Source organism: Pleuronectes platessa, chromosome 23, assembly GCF_947347685.1.
Source record: "Pleuronectes platessa chromosome 23, fPlePla1.1, whole genome shotgun sequence".
NCBI lineage: Eukaryota > Metazoa > Chordata > Actinopteri > Pleuronectiformes > Pleuronectidae > Pleuronectes > Pleuronectes platessa.
In genome coordinates, this window is record NC_070648.1 from 9,927,224 (window position 1) to 9,949,500 (window position 22,277).

General features: G+C 42.7%; 3 protein-coding genes across 3 annotated transcripts; 1 reads left to right on the forward strand and 2 right to left on the reverse strand.

The window, feature by feature from the left end:
* The first annotated feature begins 1,889 nt into the window (after positions 1 to 1,889).
* On the forward strand, positions 1,890 to 5,604 carry LOC128430611 (semaphorin-4F-like). The gene is made up of 9 exons (XM_053416716.1): positions 1,890 to 1,902; positions 1,992 to 2,042; positions 2,185 to 2,315; positions 2,417 to 2,624; positions 2,772 to 2,881; positions 2,953 to 3,104; positions 3,528 to 3,583; positions 3,723 to 3,913; positions 4,036 to 5,604. Exons 1-9 carry the CDS (start codon positions 1,890 to 1,892, stop codon positions 4,756 to 4,758), a joined length of 1,635 nt encoding a protein of 544 aa, XP_053272691.1. The 3' UTR covers positions 4,759 to 5,604.
* Positions 5,605 to 5,875: 271 nt separating this feature from the next.
* LOC128430541 (carbohydrate sulfotransferase 12) lies at positions 5,876 to 8,188 on the reverse strand. The gene is made up of 5 exons (XM_053416642.1): positions 7,863 to 8,188; positions 7,331 to 7,506; positions 7,096 to 7,239; positions 6,686 to 6,963; positions 5,876 to 6,595 (listed from the first exon to the last, which is right to left on the reverse strand). Exons 1-5 carry the CDS (start codon positions 7,960 to 7,962, stop codon positions 6,355 to 6,357), a joined length of 939 nt encoding a protein of 312 aa, XP_053272617.1. The 5' UTR covers positions 7,963 to 8,188; the 3' UTR covers positions 5,876 to 6,354.
* A 5,308-nt stretch (positions 8,189 to 13,496) lies between these two features.
* Positions 13,497 to 15,763, reverse strand: LOC128430543 (carbohydrate sulfotransferase 12-like). The gene is made up of 5 exons (XM_053416643.1): positions 15,405 to 15,763; positions 14,873 to 15,048; positions 14,638 to 14,781; positions 14,228 to 14,505; positions 13,497 to 14,134 (listed from the first exon to the last, which is right to left on the reverse strand). Exons 1-5 carry the CDS (start codon positions 15,502 to 15,504, stop codon positions 13,894 to 13,896), a joined length of 939 nt encoding a protein of 312 aa, XP_053272618.1. The 5' UTR covers positions 15,505 to 15,763; the 3' UTR covers positions 13,497 to 13,893.
* Between the last annotated feature and the right edge of the window lie 6,514 nt (positions 15,764 to 22,277).

Here is a 22,277-nt window from a genome sequence, read left to right on the forward strand (position 1 = left end):
GAAATGCTTACAAAGGTCAATTTGGAACGTGACCTTGGCCATTCCTGCTATGGTTAGACAAATTGGTGTGTTGGACCATCCCGCCCCTTTCCATGAACATGTTTTGGTGAATTGAGTGGGGGGGGATGTACTCCTTCTTAGTCTGCTGTGTGACACATTTGGATGCGAGTTTTTGTATTTAGTATTGGTAGCAGGATTTGTTTACTCTGAATTTGCTGACTGGCTTCATACCAGATGATGGGGAACACAATGACCATTGAGGACGCAGAGAAAACACAGTTGCATTCCTCATCCTCTATGTGTTTCGCGTTAATGCAGCGGATATGAGAGCGCAAGCCAATGACATTTGATATAATCACAACAAAAGACAGCCAATACTGGTTTGCATTTGAGTTCTGAAATACCACACTTTGATATACATTTCCAGCGCTAGCTAAAGTGAAGAGTATCTTCTCAGAAATGGGTCATAAAATACTGTGAGAGAAAGAAAATGCACTTGCAGGTAAAATAAATGAATCAATCCAGCTTTATTGTCTGTTGAAGCGTTCATACAGGCTAGCGCAGTACAAATAGGTTCACAATTGACTGAAATCAGAAATGAATATAAATACTGACAATCTAATCACATAGAAACACTGTAAGTCCCAAAATAGTAAATCTTAATACAAAAAAGAAGAGCACTAGAAGAAAAGTCCACCACAACACCCACACACACACAGTGGTATAAGATAATCAAAGCAATGCTGTGTTGTGTTACTAGGGTTTTGTTACGGAGGAGAAATCAACAGAGCGCAGGTAAATGAGGATGTAGAACAATAACCTGACGTCAAGAAATGCAGGTTTTACATGCAGGTTACATGTAGGCCACTCAATAGTCAGGCTGCAGTTGAGTCATCAACTCTGTATATCTCCTGAATACACCCATGTGTATGAGCACCGTCCTTCAGCTGAATTAAGATTTTCTCTGCAACTTAGAAACGTAATTTTCTAGACATTTTCCTTCTGTATTCCCACATGAGCTCACCTGGACATTTTCCGGACACTCACACATTTAGACTCATAAAAGCAGTAGTGTATAAAGTACTTGAAAGTCATACTTGAGTAAAAGTACAGATATCTTGTACCAGAAAGTGACTCCGGTAAAAGTAAAAGTCATCCGTCAGAAAATGAATTGAGTAAAAGTCTTAAAGTAGCTCATATTAAATTAAGTATCAAAAGCATCTGGTGTTTAAATGTACTTAAGTATCAAAAGTAAAAGTACAAGCACCAACATTAAAAATGCAAGGTGCTTTTTATAGTAGTCCTATACAGGCACAAAACAACCCAAAATTGTTCTCTTCAGGATTTATTTCAACTGACTGAAAAATAACAGCAACAATATATATATAATGTATCATTTTACAAATTTGGAACCCCAGATGCTGAGGTTCAAATATTATTGGACTAGTGCATTTGAACTTCTAGGGACAACAAATAACCAACAGAACAGAATAAACAAGTGCCTCTTGCGTCTACCTAAAACCACTAATAGACCACAGTATAACCACTATATAATTCGGTAAATATCACTAAACATGGACCTTTCATCAGTAGCAGGAGTGATACACAATGCCCCTTATGATAACTCAGCAAAGGGAAACAAGTTCTAGGCACACAAAACTAAAAACAGGAATAGCAGAAAGGAGTGAGTACCTGTCGCAGGTCTAGCTTAAAAGCCTTATGTATATTTGGTTATGCCTCAAATGTGTTTGTCTTCTCCCGGATATCCTTGTCGTGCTCTGGTATACAAACTGTTAAATGCTTAAATTCAACTGAAGGGACACAGAAAAGTCTAATAATCATGTTTCCATGTATTTCTCTTATTTACCCAGATTTGATCATAATGTATGATGAATCTAGATGGTGTGTAACTGCAGCATTACATTAGCTAAAGGTGTGTGAGGACAAACCCAGTGATCAGCTCTGCAACATCTTGAGTTTTCACCATGCAGCACATGCCAGGCAACCCCAGCAGCACTTCTACGGACTCTTCCCCCCCAGTGGTAAGATGTGGAACAAGCAGAACCATGCACATGTTTTTTTGACACTCTTGGAAAGAAGAAATAATTTTTCTCCTTTAATCCTCAGTCAAATGGAATAGGCTTTTCCCTAAATGCTGGTCCTTTTTATATTTGACGACATGAGAAATTAACTCGTATTACTTTTTCCCCCCAGGGAACGTGAGGAGCTGTCGGCAGTGTGTGTTTTCAGCTTGTCTGACATCATCAAAGACCGGTGAGGGCTTGAATCCTGTCCCCACACCCCGGCCTGGCCAGGTACTGAGCTTTACTACCCCATATCTTTCTATCAATCTCTTATACAATAGCTCCTTCAACGTCCTTAATGTATATCTTCTCCCCTCCACACTTTTTTTTAGTGTTTAAATAACGCATTAAAGGCCGAAGGATTGGACTCATCCCTAAAACTCCCAGACAAGGTGCTGACATTCGTGAGGGACCACCCTCTGATGGAGAACAGCGTCAACGCAGCACCCCTGCTGGTCCGCAAGGGGACAAGATACACCAAGCTGGCTGTAACCAAGATAGGAGCAGAGCCAACAGGAGTGGTGCTGCACCTCGGAACAGGTGAGGAGATATAAGGACCTACATGTCGCTAACAGCATCTTTCTAGACATATTTAATACTTTGGGAATTAATCACAGGAAAAAATGTTCAAATAGTTTGTTAAAAGATGAGATGTAAAAGTTCACCATGTGATCGTGTATGTTGCAGACCGTGGGGAGCTCCACCAGGTGGAGGTAGTGGGCCAGAACACCTCCCATCTGCAGGAGATTCCTCTGTTCGCCTCAAATGAACCTGTCAACAATATATTACTACACAAGGTAAAACTACATGTATCCGTACAAACCTTTCACACACATAGGACATATCAGCTTTCATCTTGTGTTTCCAGGGCCAGGCTCTTGTGGGCAGCCCTCTGTCTCTGGCTCGTGTCCAGGCTGAAGGCTGCGCTCTGTATCCCAACTGTGAGCTGTGTGCCAGAGCCAGAGGACTGGGCTGTGTGTGGAGCGAGAAGGAAGCAGCCTGCAGGAGCACGGCAGCAAAGTGAGTACTACTCTCCACACAGAGAACCGGAGACTTCCAGGAATGAAAATCTCAGGCAGGCAGCAACTGTATTTATATAGAAAAGCTTAGTTAAGTGTAAAAATGTAGCTATATTTCTGATCAGCATGTTCATTATTTTACATTAGTTTGATAGTGGAAACACTAAAGTATTTTTTTGTAAAAAAACAGATAGCTAGTGAGCAGAGCTGAAGTAAAACGTCTAATGATGATGTTGAGTAGATACCAGAAAACAAGAGATATAACCTTCACTAATCATATCACACTTGATACATCATTAATAGATTATTATTACTATTTGTGGATGTGTTTTTAAATGCAAAGGAAAAGGAAAGACTTCTGTTCCTTCTGAAACATTTGATGCAAAGGTTTGACTACATTTTGTGTGTGTGTGTGTGTGTCCAGGCCTGGTCCAGGTGATTCAGTTGAGGAGGCCTTGAGGAAATGTGATTTAAAGGAGGGTACGTGTACTCCACTTTCATGTGGTGATCACACACAATGCAAATTAAGTTAAGCATCAATTTAGAACAATTATAAAATACCCCCGTCTCCTGTTATTCACCTCTCTGCTGTCTCGCGGCTCTGCTCTCTCTCCTCCAGGGCATTGCTCTCCTTCCACCAGGGAGCTGCAAGTTTCCATCGGCCTGCACCTCTTGTTGCCGTGCGTCCAGCTGACTCCCAGGCCCTGCAGCTGGGAACATCCTCTCCACAGACACACCCGGCAACATCACTCTGACCTGGAGGTGACGGTCACAGAGGAGAGCCTGGGAAAATACATCTGCACATGCCAGGTACTACTGCACTGATGTCAACTGCAAGTTCTTTATTTTGTTTTAATTGTTGCTTCTTTATATTTACATTTTCACGCCACATACAGGTCAGTTCACACTCTCTCTTTTCCTCTTGATTCCAGGAGGTGAGACCAGGTAGCAGAGACCACACCCCCTGTCGTAGAGCAGCCTATCACCTCACACTAAAAGGCCCTAAAGCTGGGGGAACAGTAGCCACAGCCGGTGGTCGTCACGTCCTGGCTGTCTACATCCTTTTCTTCTGTGCGGGTGTAGCGTTCGGTATGTGTGTCCTGTACTTCTTGACCCGGCGACGCAACATTGGACGCCAGGGCCACCCGCTGCCAGATAATTCGCTGTCGTCTGGGAAGGGGCAGGACTTACTCGGCTCCTCTGCCACTCCGCAGTCCCCGAGCAGCGCCAGCTTGCTGTCAGAGGGATTCCGGCTAACAGAGAAGCGAAACGGGACCGCGACCACGACCACGTCAACCACCCTCCTCAGCAACCAGGGGAATGGTGGTCCCCATGGTAACAGCTACAGCGGGACCCTGATCCACAGCAACCCAAGCAATGGCCACGGGAACGCCTTGTACACCAACTGCAACACGAGTAGCAGTGGGCTTAAGCTTGCCTCCGAAATTCTAGCTGCAGACATGTTGGACGCAAGGATAGGGGAGAGGGTGAGGCCTAAGGTGGTAGAGAGGGAGTCAGGGGAGGGGGACGAGGTGGATGAAGGGCTGGGGGACGGGTTAGGGGAAGGAATAAAAGGACTAGAGGAGGAGCTTGCCAGCTTTCCCATGTTTAAATCACCAGCACCACTGGCTCAGTGTGAGGAAAGCTCAATATGACAAAGTGATAACAAAAAATATTAATAATTGCACCATTTTTGCTTCCTCCAAATAAACTGGGTACTGCTGGGAGGGATGCAAAATGGCTACTGCCAAATGCCTTTGAAAGGGAGCTGTGGCTCGAAGAGAGACTACAGAGACGTGAGGAAAATATGTGAGTATGAGAGACGTATAGAGAGAACTGCGAGTGTTGGGATGGACTGTCACAGCTAAATAAATGTATCAGATGTAAATAAATAAAACTGTAAATATAAGCTGTTGACAGGACAGTGAGCGTGACACTGGGCATTTCAGATGTCACAGTGAATCAAAGGCCACGTGTGTGACCAAAAGCCATATTGTCTTTGTCCTTAGCGTCTGTTATCATTCGCACTCTCGTCCTCTTCTCGTAATGGCACCGCAGAAGAGTGCACGTTGCATCTTTGGGCACCTCTCTCTGTCTCTGTATTTCTATTTCTTTCTCTGACGCACCACTCAAATCTTTCGAGGGGCCAGAGTCACCAAAGGACTGCTGAGCCGTGGACTGCCCAGACACTGGGCTTCAGACAAATAGATGTCAGAGACTAAAGAACCATGACGGGGCTGTTCCGGCCTAAACTGCCACAGAGGGCAAGTGGATGATGGGTTCAAGTTCACCCATCAACAAGAAAGTCTACAGCTGCCCAGAAATGTCCCTGTTCACCTGTACCGTAACTCAGAAGGCAAACGATTTTCAACAAGGATGTGAAAATAAACTGCAGAATGGACACTGAGCCACAATCACCTTGTCTGTGGATTTCAACATAAAAATGTGTTGGGTTTTTCTGTCCTGTTGTTTTATAATAAAGACACAAAAGTTGCTGTTTACCTGGTATCACTGTTCCCATATGGATCTACACCCTAATTGAATGGCTTCTTCTTTTGGTTGTGTCCCACTCAGCCACAAAGTTTCATGTAAACCAGTTGCGTAGTTTTTAATGATTGCACATACAGTTCACATGCACTGGTGCACATAGTCCTCTCTCACTCTAGTCCAGGGGACTTCAACTAAAATTGCAAGAAGTCCAGACATCAACCCTCCTCCCCTTCTGGGGTCCGGATAATTAGAGACATACAAATATGGGTTCTGACTAAATCATCTTAATTGACATTTTTATTGCACAAGGTTGCTTTTGTAATAATACAAAATCAAACACAATTTGGCAAAAATACAATGCCTATTCTGGACAAACATGAATTTGCATATAGGCCTACATTATTTTCAACCATCAAAGATGCGACATCCTCAAAGGTTGAACTGAACGACTCAGTGTCGTTCTCAAACAGGAATGTCAATGTAAAAGAATGTCATTCTTGAACGGTATTTGGATTTGATAATGTTAAGTGTTTTTTCAAGTGGCTGCAATACGGTTCCTCATTCTTCTGTTGATTTTTTTTAATCTTGCCATTGAAATAGGCCATTACTTCTCAGAATAACTTCATGACTTTAATGCTGTGTCTGTGAATTGTTGTCGCTTCATACAAAAAACGATTGTCTGCTCTTGGCTGAGCAGTGACTGCTGTGGTTTTTGTGCTTATTGGTTTCATAAAGAGGAGTGAAGTTCTCATGACTTCCTCTCAACCATCAAGCAATTCATCTGGCTTTCTGTAGCCAAACAGCTTAAAGTCAGTTTCATAGAGCTTGTACAGCTTCATCCTTTCCACTAGAGGCACTTTTCTGAACCAGCCTGACAAATACTCAGGATTTGTAATGTTGACATAGGAAGGAGGGAACTTAATGTCGTTCTGCAGCTTTAAGGTGTTCAGTAGCTGTTCAGCATCCTCCTGTAGAGTCTCCTGATGGCCAATGAAATCATACCTGAGAAATAAAACCAACCAGTATCAACCTTTAGGTAAATTTACATCAACAACGCAGAGGACAGGATCTTTGTATTCAAAATGTCCTTACTGTATGAGGCAGGGGTGGCAAAGACGGTGCATCTGCCTCCAGTGAGGATCAAAGGGCAGATTCTGCTCAGTCTGTGGGTCCAGAAGATATTGAATAAAGTTGTAAAATGTAATGCGTGGTGGATAAGGCGTGTGGTCGTAGAGAAGCTGGATGTGTTGGCTGAGGGGGTTATAGTAGAAGTCGTTCTTCGAATCTTCGAATTTGTCTCGGAAGGCGGAGATGAGACGGACGAACGGGTCCCGTACAAACAGGAATTTGGTGTAGTGCTTCAGCTTTGCCTGTGGTTAACAAATACAATACACATGAACACTCTGCCATACTAACTGTGTTGAAACTGAATCAACTCATAGCGAGACAAACTTTTGGTTTGTAAGTTTAAACATACTTCTGAGGTCACTATATGGACTCACCCTCCTCTCTATTCTTGGGTAGCTGCTTAAAAGACATAAGTTGCCAAGGCCATGAACGTACTGATCATATATGGAACTAGGGTCCTGGTATGGCTCCCCGTGTTTCAGTACATACATCACCCTCTTCCAGTTGGTACATGCAACCTGAGAGACAAAGTGTACAGCCAGCGGGGCATTTAGCTATAAAGTTTGTTCCTAAACAATCTTGTGTGCTGTGTGTTCATGTCCGTGTCACCTTGGGAATGTAACAGTAGATGATGCCGTGCTTGTCATCCACAACGAGGTTCTCCAGCTCACTGTCACTCAAGTCTTCAAGATTGCGTTTCCCCTTAGAAATGGCCTCTTTGTCATTGTCACAGATTTCTTTTAGCTGCTGTTTTCTCCCTTCCTGTAAGTTATGCATCCTTTCAGCTGTGATAAGAAGAAGCAGAAGATACATTCAGTCATCCAAAGTGTTTAGTGCTAAAAATAGCTTAAGCATTGAATTCTTGCTCAAAGAGAAAATAGGTGCGACCAAAACAAAGCCAAAGGGCAAATATCTCTCTTGGTGAAAGCCTCAGACAGGTGAAAAAAAGTAATACATGATAATCCAAAAGTAATCAGAGCTGAGGTCACATGTGCACCATCTACCAGTCCATGTACTAATACCCATTTCATAGGCAGTGGAGAGCAAAATGCAAACAATGATTAAAATGAACAAAATGCATTTTTAAACCAAGAGCAGGATGCAGCAGGAACAGTGAGAAACTAACAAACCCACATTTTACCTCTTTTTAAATAGAACCTGTTCCATCCGTAAACGGACATGATGAGAAAAATCGATCCAAGAAATATAAGGGTCCGCAGCATTCCTCTGGATAGTGCCATGGCAGCTGGATATAGTGAATGTCAGTCTACGCTAATGAATGTTGTTGCGTGTTCGTTTATCCTGATTATGAGAAGAGCTGGTCTTGGTTTGGTTCAATCAAGTATTTAAATTAGAAGCAATGAAAAGGTATGAATAGTTACAGCAAAGCAATTGCCACCCATAGCACAGCCCCGGCACTCTAGCAGCACTGGAGAGTCACGAGTGGCATCAAACAGACGGCGTCTATAATATTTTATAACAGTAGGTATAATGTGATTGGTCAATAAGGAAGGGGAGTCGAGACTTGGTTCTTCTTTGATGGTTCAGAGGCGTAGTCATATCCTTATTCCAATGCCACCCTTTTTCATTGAAATAAGGATATGACGAGCAGCCACTCCCAATCTCACTCCTCCTGGGATATTTGCTTGGCAAAATCTTCAGTTCAAGCCTTGACTCGGCTGAGGCCTTGTGGGTCAGTGTTGTTGTTCATTGGAGTTCTCTATTGTCTGTGTTTTCTGTTTGTTTTAAACATTTGAATCCTCTAAACCAGGGGTGTCAAACATACGGGACGATTTATTCGTAAATCATCATCGTATCAGGCCAGCATGAAATAACAGGAGTGGAAAATGTGTGTGTGTGTCTCCAGACAGCAAACACAGACACACAGGCCCCGGGGCTCCGCCCCCACTCACTCACTTAGAGACACACACGAGATCAGCCCAACAAATTAATAAGACACTTAGAAACATTACAACCCAGTCACAAGCATGTGTTATTTTTGGTTGAGCTTTATCATCGTTGAAACAAAGTGATTATAATTTAATACATTTTTTCTCTATTTTTGAAAAAGTACATACTGATGGAGGAATGTAGTAATAAATGTCACCAAAAGTACTTCAATTAAGTTGAATTTAAGCAAAGTTGAAACAGATTAACAGAAATAAATGTTGCATGTTTTAATATATCTGTTTCCTACCATCTTTGTTGTGGAAATCATTGTTAATAATTAATGATTAACATTGACGTGATCTCTTCACATATGATATTATTATTATTATTAAAAGGTGATCTTTGTTGTTCAGGAAGTTTGTATCAAACAAGTATCCCTTCATACTACTCAGTATCTTTGAAGTAGCTCTCAGTTTCCAAAAGGTTGGTGACCCCTGCAATAGACCATTGGTTCCAAAACTGGGGTACGGGGTACCCGAAGTGGTTCAGGGGGTACGCGGTGGTGTGCACGGAGCCCCGGGGGTCTGGAATCCAACCTCAGCCGGCTCTAACCTTTCACTTTCAATGCTTGCGTCAGATTCCTAGGTCCGTGTTCCAAGACGGGTCTGACCCCCACCGTTACGTTGGTTTAGTGTTGGTATCCGCCGCCGCCATGCGTGGCCTGGCCCACTTGAGCTCATAGTGGGCAGTATGTGGCCCCATAACTAAAATGAGTTTGACACCCCTGCTCTACACCAAAGAAATCACAGGTCTGTACCCAGTGTTGTGCAGGAACGAGTTCAAAAGAACGCTTTCATTGAACACGTTCATTTTTATGAGAACGATGAACTGAACGCAACTTAATGACAAATAATAACTTTAAACGGTGAACACGTTCATATTGTAGCGTGCCCGGCTGAATGAGGGTCAGATTCTTTTTCACTGATGGTTCACAATCCTTCATTTCCTTTCCATACATGCCGTGATATATGAACACACCATAAGAACTTGTGCCTTTCTCAGCCCGGTGCATTAAAAAACAAATGGGAATACTTTTCATGCAACAGCGAGGCACACCTGCCAGTAGCGATATTTTCCGTATTTTTCAGGAAGTGCCTTTTCAAAATAATAGAAACCATTTCAGAATAAATGCATCAAAAACCAATAGGGCATTAATAGGTCATTTTACATATATTATCTGATGTGGGTGAAACGTGCCTTTTAATTTAAACATATACAAAACAACTTAAAGCAAATTAAGTTCAGATTCAATTTAACAGCGGAGTTACAGAGCTGAGTCATTAATAGGTTTTATCACTGCAGTCGTGACTGTGCCATCAGGCGCACAGAGCGCACAGAGTGACCCAGCGCACAGATCGCACTGGAGATCACTTACAAGAAATGAAGAAACTTCCCAAATAATCGCCCAGAGGAGGTGAGATGCACTGATGTGATGGAATCGATCCGATGCTCTAAATAAATAAATACTGCCGTGACAGAGGTGCGGGGATCTGTGTGATTTGTGCACGCGAATGGAAGGACGAGGAGGAAGCGCGGGTTCAGCGATTTCTGATCTCACACATTGTGTTATTCACAGCGTATCAGTGTGTTTTCTTTATTAGTGACATCACTGCTGTCCCATAAAATCGTTCTCCACCCCACTAACAAACACCTCAAGTCAGTGTCAGAAAGTTTCGCTTCCTCTTCTCATCGCTTGATGCCGTGACTGCGTCAGGACTCACGGTGGAAACCCATTGGTCAGCAGCAAAATTTAATATTCGTGCTTTGCATTGACTATTCATGGTTGAAAGTGGGCGTGTGGAGGGCGGATTTGGAGGCAGATCCCAGTACGAATGTTTCCAGGTGGACTTGAATTTATGAAGCGAACATTGCGTTCAGGTGTGCGTGGAACAAATTTCAACTCATTATATAAACAGAACTGGGTGCAGCCTGAGAGCAGGGAAGGTTTGAGTCCTCTAATGGGAGAAGTGCTGCTATGCAGACTCGAGCCCCAATCTTTTTGGGTCTTTGTTGTATGCCCATTACACCGCGTTCCACATTATTATGCAAATTACACTTTGCTCAGATTTTCCTAAATAGTAATGCACAGCCAGTCAGTATAATTTTCAAGTCATCAACTGTTAGAGTATAATTCAAATTTTATTGAACAAACCTCCTAATGATAACAGTATTTTTTTCAAAAATAAAAAACTCAAAATGCAGTGTTCCAAATTATTATGCAGAGTTTCTGAGTTTCAAAGTTTCAAGATATTTTATAGGTTGTAAAGAACTAAAAATTGTCATTTGTTGAATTTGCAGCATTAAGAGGTCATATTGACTGAAATCAAAAAAAGTTTTAATCAAAATCATCTTAACAGGTCAAGTTACATGTTAACATAGGACCCCTTCTCTGATATCACCTTCACAATTCTTGCATCCATTGAACTTGTGAGTTCTTTGATAGTTTCTGCTTTAATGTCTTTGCAGGATGCCATAATAGCCTCCCAGAGCACCTGCTTGGATGTGAACTGCCTTCCACCCACATAGATATTTTGCTTGATAATGCTCCAAAAGTTCTCAATAGGGTTAAGGTCGGGGGAAGATGGGGACCACACCATGAGTTTCTCTCCTTTTATGCCCATAGCAGCCAATGCCCCAGAGGTATTCTTTGCAGCATGAGATGGTGCATTGTCATGCATGAATATGATTTTGCTTCGGAAGGCACGGTTCTTCTTTTTGTACCACGGAAGAAAGTGGTCAGTCAGAAACTCTACGTACTTTGCCGAGGTCATTTTCACACCGTCAGGGACCCTGAAGGGGCCTACCAGCTCTCTCCCCATGATTCCGGACCAAAACATGACTCCGCCACCTCCTTGTTGACGTCTCAGCCTTGTTGGGACATGGTGGCCATTCACCAACCATCCTCTACTCCATCCATCAGGACCATCAAGGGTTGCACGGCACTCATCCGTAAACAAAACAGTTTGGAAGTTAGTCTTCATGTAGTCCTGAGCCCACTACAACCTTTTTTGCTTGTGAGCTTGGTTTAGGGGTGGCGAATAACAGGTTTAAGGACACTTGCAAACTTCTTGAGCATCCTACATCTTGAAGTTCGCGAGACTCCAGAGGCACCAGCGGCTTCAAACACCTGTTTGCTGCTATTCAATGGCATTTTAGTGGCTGCTCTCTTAACCCTACGCATTTGTTTGGCAGAAATCTTCCTTATTTTGCCTTTGTCTGAACGAACCCGCTTGTGCTGTGAATCAGTGACAAATTTCTTCACCGTCCGATGATCACGCGCAATTCTTTTGGAAATATCCAATGTTGTGATACCTTGACCAAGGTATTGCACTATTTGCTGCTTTTCAGCAGCAGAGAGATCCTTTTTCTTCCCCATTTTGCCTGAAACATGTAGCTTGCTTAATAATGTGGAACATCCTTCTTAAGTAGTTTTCCTTTGATTGGGCTCACCTGGAAAACTAATTATCACAGGTGTCTGAGATTGATTTCAATCATCCAAATAGCCCTGATACACAATACCATCCATGAGTTTAATTCAAAAACTAAAAAATGAATGTTTATGACCCTTAAATCCAATTTGCATAATAATGTGGAACGCGGTGTAATGGGCTTGTTATGTTCAGATTAAAACGTGGTGGGACAGGTTAACCTTTGAGATGTGGCAACACTACCTACATGTAAACCCCGGAGTGAAAGTTCAGCAGCGTGTTTCCTGTGTTGAAAAGAACGTTTGAACACCGGCCAGTGGAGTGAAAACCACAAAGTTGCAACAGTGGAAGTGCTCGCAGGTGCGCCTTCCTCTCAGGCCTGCAGAACCTGTTTGTAGAGTACAGGTTGTATTTTGGACATTAACTGACATAACACATTTATAAAATGATTGAAGTTTGACAATTGTCTAGTTGTCCATAACGCAGGCTTCTGCCCTATTGAGCAATACTAAAGGTCACATAAGTTCATTCCACATCCTGTATGTGTGTGCGTTAATGCAGCGGATATGAGCGTGCAAGCAAATTACATTTGATATAATCACAACAGTACAAGTCTTCAAAGTGTCTGTGTTTGGTTTGATAATGGAGTTTTAAATTGCCGCTTTTGACAACAGCAACAAACTCAGAGCAAATGAGACTTACCAGTCTTGTTGAGCTCATTGAAGGAGGAACAGACACATACTTGTCTGTCCACTCTGCTCAGAAGAGTCGGTATTCAACGTCAACGTTCCTAAATTTTGATAATGCCTTCATCTGTGTGTCTCCGTCTGCGTGCTTCTCTCTACCTAGCAACACGGCAATGTGGACCATACTGCATATAGGACTACATTAATTTTAACCATCAAAGATGTGACATCCTCAAAGACATAAACATAAAACATAAACATAAATAGTGCTTTAGGTTGAACTGAATGACTCAGTGTCGTTCTCAAACAGGAATGTAAATGTTAGCCTTGATAATGTTAAGTATTTTTCTTCAAGTGAATGCAATACACTTTCGTATTCTTCTTTTTTTTTTATCTTGCCATCGAAATAGGCCATCACTTCTCAGAATAACTTCATGACTTTAATGCTGTGTCTAGACCCACATTACATAAACACATTTTGTCCTGTATTTAAGAGGTGGCAGAGAGCTGTAACAAAGAGAGAACTGTCCTACATGGAGAACGTTCGGAAAATCTAAATAAACTAATTTCTCAACCACTGCTGCTTGACCCTGATGGGAAACGCCACAAGGTCAAGGAAAGCATTGAGGGAGAAGCCATGAGGAGTTAGGAAACGAGTTAGGAAAGGAGAACCATGGTTCAGAGAAAATCTAACTCCACTCACACTCAGTGTTTAATTTCAACCAACTTTATTTTTAGTAGAAGATACACAGACTGTACGGTACTCTGTGCGCCTAGTTCAGATTCCTATCTAAAACAGAATGACACTCTGAGAAAAGAGGTTTTCACTTCAAGCAGAGCGAACATTTCACCATCAGTTACTCACAGGAATATTATAAAGAGGACTTTATGTTATGATGTATTCTCTTTGTATGTTTGCGGTCAGGCCTCCTGATACACTCCAGGTATGAGAGCTCTGTTCTTCTCCAGCTGGGAAAGATTTTCTCTGCAACTCTTTTTCTTTAATTAAACAGTCTTTTGTTTTGCTTCTTTTATTAAGTTACTTTCATTGGTTTTCGCTTCATACAAAAAACGATTGTCTGCTCTTGGCTGTTCTCATGACTTCCTCTCAACCATCAAGCAATTCATCTGGCTTTCTGTAGCCAAACAGCTTAAAGTCAGTTTCATAGAGCTTGTACAGCTTCATCCTTTCCACTAGAGGCACTTTTCTGAACCAGCCTGACAAATACTCAGGAGTTGTAATGTTGACATAGGAAGGAGGGAACTTAATGTCGTTCTGCAGCTTTAAGGTGTTCAGTAGCTGTTCAGCATCCTCCTGTAGAGTCTCCTGATGGCCAATGAAATCATACCTGAGAAATAAAACCAACCAGTATCAACCTTTAGGTAAATTTACATCAACAACACAGAGGACAGGATCTTTGTAGCATTCAAAATGTCCTTACTGTATGAGGCAGGGGTGGCAAAGACGGTGCATCTGCCTCCAGTGAGGATCAAAGGGCAGATTCTGCTCAGTCTGTGGGTCCAGAAGATATTGAATAAAGTTGTAAAAGGTAATGCGTGGTGGATAAGGCGTGTGGTCGTAGAGACGCTGGATGTGTTGGCTGAGGGGCTTATAGTAGAAGTCGTTCTTCGAATCTTCGAATTTGTCTCGGAAGGCGGAGATGAGACGGACGAACGGGTCCCGTACAAACAGGAATTTGGTGTAGTGCTTCAGCTTTGCCTGTGGTTAACAAATACAATACACATGAACACTCTGCCATACTAACTGTGTTGAAACTGAATCAACTCATAGCGAGACAAACTTTTGGTTTGTAAGTTTAAACATACTTCTGAGGTCACCATATGGACTCACCTTCCTCTCTATTCTTGGGTAGCTGCTCAAAAGACGTAAGTTGCCAAAGCCATGAACGTACTGATCATATATGGAACTAGGGTCCTGGTATGGCTCCCCATGTTTCAGTACATACATCACCCTCTTCAAGTTGGTACATGCAACCTGAGAGACAGAGTGTACAGCCAGCGGGGCATTTAGCTATAAAGTATGTTCCTAAACAATCTTGTGTGCTGTGTGTTCATGTCCGTGTCACCTTGGGAATGTAACAGTAGATGATGCCGTGCTTGTCATCCACAATGAAGTTCTTCAGCTCACTGTCACTCAAGTCTTCAAGACTGCGTTTCCCCTTAGAAATGGCCTCTTTGTCATTTTCACAGATTTCTTTTATCAGCTGTTTTTTCCCTTCCTGTAAGTTATGCATCCTTTCAGCTGTGATAAGAAGAAGCAGAAGATACATTCAGTCATCCAAATGGTTTAGTGCTAAAAATAGCTTTAGCATTGAATTCTTACTCAAAGAGAAAATAGGTGCGGCCAAAACAAAGCCAAAGGGCAAATATCTCTCTTGGTGAAAGCCTCAGTCAGGTAAAGAAATGTAATACATGATAATCCAAAAGTAATCAGAGCTGAGCTCACATGTGCACCATCTACCAGTCCATGTACTAATACCCATTTCATAGGCAGTGGAGAGCAAAATGCAAACAATGATTAAAATGAACAAAATGCATTTTTAAACCAAGAGCAGGATGCAGCAGCAACAGTGAGAAACTAACAAACACACATTTTACCTTTTTTTTGATGGAACCTGTCCCATCCGTAAACGGACATGATGAGAAAAATCGATCCAAGAAATATAAGGGTCCACAGGATTCCTCTGCATAGTGCCATTGCAGCTGGATATATTGTATGTCAGTCTACGCGTGTTTGTTTATCCAAAATATTAGAAGAGCTGGTCTTGGTTTGGTTCAATCAAGTATTTATTTAGAAGCAATGAAATGTATGAAAAGTTACAGCAAAGCAATGGGCAACCATAGCACAGCCCCGGCACTCTAGCAGCACTGGAAATTCACGAGTCTCATCAAACAGACGGCGTCTGTAATATTTTATAACAGTAGGTATAATTTGATTGGTCAATAATGAATGGGAGTCGAGACTTGTTTCTTCCTCGGTGGTGCACAGGCGCAGTCATATCCTTATTCCAATGCCACCCTTTTGGCATTGGAATAAGGCTATGACGAGCAGCCGCTCCCAATCTCACTCCTCCTCTGATAATTGTGTGGCAAAATCTTCAGTTCATTTCAGCTCGATTTTGTGATTTATAAACAAGCCTTGACTCGGCTGAGGCCTTGTGGTTCAGTGTTGTTGTTCATTGGAGTAAAGAGTATTGTGTTCCTGCTCTATCGGCTGTATGTTCTGTTTGTGAAAAACATTTGAATCCTCTAAACCAGTGGTTTTCAATAGGTGAGGCGCGCCTCCCCTGGGGGGCGCCAAAGAGCCAAAGGGGAGGCGCGACACGAGACACTCGCAAAAACAAAATACACATCTGTATGCAGCTCTAGTGATATCGATAATTGTGCGTGCGTGTATTAGTTTTAAAATGCATCGTTTCCCTGTCCCAAGTCAACAGGAGTCAGCATTAAGGGAGGAGACAGGACCCAGCAAAAAACGTAGGAAAAATGATCTTGAATGCGTTTCTGGTTGTCTGTGGAGAGCGAGTTCCCCCAGATCTCCAATAGGGCTATGGAAGTCTTAATCCCCTTTACCTCCACGTACTTGTGTGTGTGTGGGTTTTCCACACTGACCGTGATTAAAAACAAATACAGATCAAGGCTGCAGGTGGAGGACGACTTGTGTATATTTCTCTCTGCACTGCAGCCCCGCATCGAACACCTCTGTGCATCAAAAGCGAGGCCTCATTGTTCCCACTGATATGGACGATTCAATTGAAAGTCAATGTTGTGTTGTCTTGAATCCATGAATTGGGTGGGCCATAGGGTTGATGCCGCTCGTAGCGCAAATGATGTGAATTTGACGCATTTTGTTTGTTGTTTAAATTTGAGGTTGTACGTGGCTGAAATCGTTAACAAATTTCATGAAAATATGTGAATCTGTTCGATCTGATAATATGCCGTTGTCGTTCATTGATCAGAGAGTTGTCCATTGTGCAGATTCTTTTCGAGACGCTGTGCATCTCCTTCAAATGTGCGCTTAAAGCCCGGTCACACAGCACCGATCAGCCGTCGGATGTCGTTGGTTGTAGCTTTGGCGATTTGCTGTTGCAAAGAATCGTTTATGAATGCACTTTTAAAAAAGTTGTGGAAATAAAATGTCTTCAACATTACATTTGATTAGTTATTGAAAATCATCATTGCCTGGAACACACAAAAGATGGCATTTACTGAAGAGGCGTGTGTGGGTTAGGTCAGGCGGACGGGATTCATTTTTTTGGAGGGGAGGCTCGGCTGTCCTTACCTACTCTAAGGGGAGGCTCACATTCACCCAATTTGAAAACCCCTGCTCTAAACCAAAGAAATCACAGGTCTGTACCCAGTTGTATGCCCATTAATGGGCTTGTTATGTTTAGACTAAAATGTGGTGGAACAGGTTAACACTACCCACATGTTAACGTTCGTCCACCGCCTTCCTCTAAGGCCTGCAGAACCTGTTTGCAGAGTAAGTTCATTCCACATCCTGTAAGTTTGAGCGTTAATTCAGCAGATATGAGCATGCAAGCAAATGACATTTGATTTCATCACAACAATCCCTCTGTTGACGTATGACATAATAATCAGAATAGGAAATGAAAAAACGGAATATAAGTAAACAAAAATCACACGACACTGGACACATCGACATATCCCTCAGCCACGTCGTCATATTCTACCTCCTGTGCTATGTTCTGGTCATACTCTGGCAGATTATATTCCCTGTGCATGGCCTGAGGGAACAGTGGCAGGTAATTGCCGGCGTCATGGTCAGAATCCATGTCATCGAGGAGAGGCATCATAGCCGCCTGTTCACTGTTTCGTTTTGCCACAGCTGTTTCAATAACTCGAACACATAGAGCACAAGGACAAGGAATGCAACAACATCCACAAAGGGAGAGCGTGGCCTAGGGGATAGAGCGGGTGCTCTGCAACAAGAAGGATGCTGGTTCGAATCCCACTATCCCATCTGCATGCCTAAGTGTCCTTGGCAAGATACTGAACCCCTAAATGGCATTTTGGACAATTTGCCGAAATATCCTGTCATGTAATCATCTCATGATGGCACTCCTGAGTACTCTTTTAATTCTACAGATAGGGCTTTTAGACCATTTAGTGCTTTGGACAAAGTCCCATCAGGAGCTGTGTTGTTGGGAATACAAGTGCAACATTCTCCACCGAACATAGAGCAAACGCCACCTTTTTCAGCTGGCAATAGATCAAGAGCCACCCTATTCTGGAAGGCCATCAGGGATGTGGCGGACAGTTGTTCATGGATTGCAGCTGCAGCCTCACGTGTAAAGTTGGACAAACGCTGGACATTGAAATGGATGTAGTTGATGCGATCGACATTCTTGATGGGTGTGACCGGGAAGATTGCTCTTAACAGAGGCATGCTCTCAAACCCAGCTGCTATATTCTCTGTTAATTTATATTCACCAGGAACGCCAATTCCTATCGCATCTATGTAGACTGGGGAATTGGACATGGGGTCAATGGAGCGTTTGGACCTCCAGAAGAATTTCTTTGAGGGCGGACCAAACCTTAGAGCTGCTATATCACCTGCTGAGGCTTGAATACCGTTACAGGAGACAGGAAAGAGACCAGTGCACAGGTACCATACCAATTGGGAGGTAACCACCCGACGACCTTTCTTCCACCACAATGCCACCATACGTCTGCTCTAGCCATGGTAAGGGTGGGGGCCGTAGCATTACCTGTAATATTAATCGAGGTATGACACCTGTCAGAGGGAATTGTTCTCATACTTCTTTCCGGAGTGCTTTCTGAGGAACGATGGATACAGGTGTAGTTAGCATGGGTTCGGGGTCAAAATATTGTGGAGTGGCATTTTAGGGGAGCCATTGTGAACCATAGATCACACAGTTGGATTAAATCAAGCAGGCATATCATGTCTGATGTATTCAATGGTTTTTGATTTGTTCCATTTAGTGTGGTTTGTTCGAAAGGTGTTGCCACCATTTTAAGTGTGGAACGTGGTCCAGCACAGACTATACACCCCCCAAAACCAGCCCCTTTCGCAGCCTGCTCTGCTAATGAGATCCATGCATTCGTGGATCCATATCCAGTTTCTGCCCCCAACGTGTCCTCATAATTCAATCCTTCAGTGTGATACGCTTTTATGCCGCTACCCTGAGGAACTTGGGCTAAAGCCTGAAACATGAAGAAGGAAGGCGTCTCTCAGGTCGTCTTCGACAAAAAAGCATTACTCCGCCTAGTGTTCTGGCGCGGAATTGCTTTGTAAGACGCGCAACGGTTGGGGAAGCATGAATGACAACGAGTCTTGCGCCACAGCGGCGTGAAAAGAAGCAGACGCAGTCGCAGAAGCATGTTTCAGGCTTAAGGCTTTAGGTTTGGTTGTATCGTTACCTTGTGATTTGGTTGTATTGGGAAATACTTGTTCTACTACCAAAGGAACCATTGGATCTGTCCCAGAGGCATAGGTGAACATTGACAAATACAGTTTGTTTTGATCCAATATCTGATAGTATGTTCCAGTGGATCCTGTTTGGGTTTGGAGTTGAGTCAGATTAATTTCAGAGAAATCAACATTCAGTAATACATAAGAGCCACCACCATTATGTTGTGGTTGTTTAATCCCTCTTGTTACAGAGATCTTGCTTTGCATCGTTCTAGCTGACGTAGTAGGTGAGGGATTCAAATCATATCTTGTGTAGGCAAATGAGGAGGACCAGTCAGTGTAGGGTAGGGGATTCAAGTAATAATGGTCATTGCGATGTTGTGGACAGCAGAAATGCTTACAAAGGTCAATTTGGAACGTGACCTTGGCCATTCCTGCTATGGTTAGACAAATTGGTGTGTTGGACCATCCCGCCCCTTTCCATGAAAATGTTTTGGTGATTGGAGTGGTGGGGGATGTACTCCTTCTTAGTCTGCTGTGTGACACATTTGGATGCGAGTTTGTTGTATTTAGGATTGGTGGCAGGGCTTGTTTACTCTGAATTCGCTGACTGGCTTCATACCAGATGATGGGGAACACAATAACCATTGAAAGGACGCCGAGAAAACACAGTGACCCCCTAAGGCCACACCATCCAGGATGTCTGAAAGGGTGCCAGGGCTTGTGTCGATCAGGGTTAATCTTGATGAAAGCTTTTAAATGGGATTTTTTAAAGAATTATGCTGATAACCAATACTTGCAGCGCAACAAGGAGACAGAGACCCATTACACAGGCACCGATACTTCTGGCCAGAGATGGGCCTGCGTGCCAGTTCGGTTTGCCTTTGAACGTGGCCGGACCACCTTCGTGCCTGACGGGATCTCTCCTTTCATCTGGGGTTCACAAAGTTTTTTGGTTTGTTTTTAAAAGAATGGTAACGTAACAGAAATTTACGAATGATTGATAAACAATTAAAACATTTAATATTTATATACACAGTCTTTGATGATTTCTTCTCTTGATCTTCTTATCAGTAGCTATTGGAGCGTTCATCAATATGCGACCTGATAGGTTACTAGCACATCAGGGTTTGTAGCAGCGAACATTGATTCTATGTGTTTGTTGAATCTGTGTGTTCTTCAACAGTGTGTGCATTCAGTCCCTCTGTTGGCATGCATTGGTCGTTGTTGTCATCAGGGGGGGTGACACTGGTTGCACTGGTGGTGGATCCGTGACCACACAGTGATTGTGGTTAAACCAAGGTGTTTTCCCTTCTACCCGGAGTGCGTGGGATGTGCTGTCAGTCACTCTGAACGGTCCTGTCCAGCGAGTCCCACTTTCTTTTGAATGATCGGATGAGCACCCACGATCCTGTTTGGGTGGAGTGTCTGCAGAACCTGTTTGCAGAGTAAGTTCATTCCACATCCTGTATGTGTGTGCGTTAATGCAGCGGTTATGAGCGCGCAAGCAAATGACATTTGATTTAATCACAACAAAAGACAGCCAATACTGGTTTGCATTTGAGTTCTGAAATACCACACTTTGATATACATTTCCAGCGCTAGCTAAAGTGAAGAGTATCTTCTCAGAAATGGGTCATGAAATACTGTGAGAGAAAGAAAATGCACTTGTAGGTAAAATAAATGAATCAATCCAACTTTATTGTCTGTGGAAGCGTTCATACAGGCTAGTGCAATTCAAATAGGTTCACAATTGCCTGATGTCACAAATGAATATAAATACTGACAATCTAATTACATAGAAAAACTGTAAGCCCAAAAAAATTAATCTTACTATAGAAGTCTAAACAAAATGTGTGATAAGTATAACCTCAAATTCCAAACAGAAGTAATGGCTATGAATGTTGACTGTTTCGAAGTTAACAGTGTAGACAAAATTAAAAGAAGAGCACTAGAAGAAAAGTCCACCACAACACACACACACACACACACAGTGGTATAAGATAATAAAAGAAATGCTGTGCTGTGTTACTAGGGAGGAGAAATCAACAGAGCACAGGTAGGTGAGGCTGTAGAACAATAACCTGACGTCAGGAAATGCAGGTTTTACATGCAGGTTACATGTAGGCCACTCAATAGTCAGGCTGCAGTTGAGTCATCAACTCTGTATATTCTATCATCTCTCTCATTTCCTCCGACTTTGATTCGAGGTTTTCCACCAACTTATCCATATCTCTGAACCTGTTTCTCACATAAGCGTCGGTGGTGAGAGTGAGGTTCTCTATATCTTTCAACTCAGACGCAGACAAATTCGGAAGCTTTCTCAAAATGTTCAATTTGGCCATGTTGCAGTCCGCCATCTCCAAGATTCTTTTACGCTCTGACTCAAATTTAGCCTGTAGGGTAGAGAATTAAAAAGGGTGATCAAGTTATACAGTGGCTAAATACTTCAATAAAAGGGATTTAACGACTCACCTTTTCAGATTGTAGGAATTTCTCATTGTTCCTGAACTGTGCCCTTATTATCTCCTGTAATTCAGGGGTCACAATAGATACACTGTTATACTCTGTAGCATGCTGGCATAAGGCCGATTGTTTCACATCCTCATGCACATAAAATTGACTAAAATCGGCTTCTGTCCGTTCTGTTTGTGCTGCGATCTTACACTACATTTCAAGAATGGCCTAAATTCAGTGGAATTATGACCTGGCGAGACTTCTGAAACAAGGAGATCTGAGAATAATTGTCTTTTCTGCGCACTTTAGCATATGCTGTCTGGTTTCATTTCCTGTTTCATTTAAGAAAGCAGTTGTTGCTAAGATCAAAGAGTGGAACCGCCGCTTAGGGGAAAAGGTACCCTGAGGGACACAAACAGCTGCATCTTGGTAAAAATATACGTGATGTTATATGTCAGATCTCCTGAATACACCCATGTGTATGAGCACCGTCTTTCAGCTGAATTAAGATATTAGACTTAGAAACGTAATTTTCCAGACATTTTCCTTCTGTATTCTCACATGCGCTCACTTTAACATTTTCTGGACACTCACACATTTCAGAAAAGGTAACCAAT

Coding starts and splice junctions, on each gene's coding strand:
- LOC128430611 (XM_053416716.1), top strand. Junction 2,043..2,184: donor CGGACTCTTCCCCCCCAGTG/GTAAGATGTGGA, acceptor TGACGACATGAG/AAATTAACTCGTATTACTTT. Junction 3,914..4,035: donor AATACATCTGCACATGCCAG/GTACTACTGCAC, acceptor TCTTGATTCCAG/GAGGTGAGACCAGGTAGCAG.
- LOC128430541 (XM_053416642.1), bottom strand. CDS start 7,962: ATGGCACTATCCAGAGGAATGCTGCGGACCCTTATATTTCTTGGATCG. Junction 7,240..7,330: donor TCTACTGTTACATTCCCAAG/GTGACACGGACA, acceptor TTTGTCTCTCAG/GTTGCATGTACCAACTGGAA. Junction 6,596..6,685: donor TGCCACCCCTGCCTCATACA/GTAAGGACATTT, acceptor TTTATTTCTCAG/GTATGATTTCATTGGCCATC.
- LOC128430543 (XM_053416643.1), bottom strand. CDS start 15,504: ATGGCACTATGCAGAGGAATCCTGTGGACCCTTATATTTCTTGGATCG. Junction 14,782..14,872: donor TCTACTGTTACATTCCCAAG/GTGACACGGACA, acceptor TCTGTCTCTCAG/GTTGCATGTACCAACTTGAA. Junction 14,135..14,227: donor TGCCACCCCTGCCTCATACA/GTAAGGACATTT, acceptor TTTATTTCTCAG/GTATGATTTCATTGGCCATC.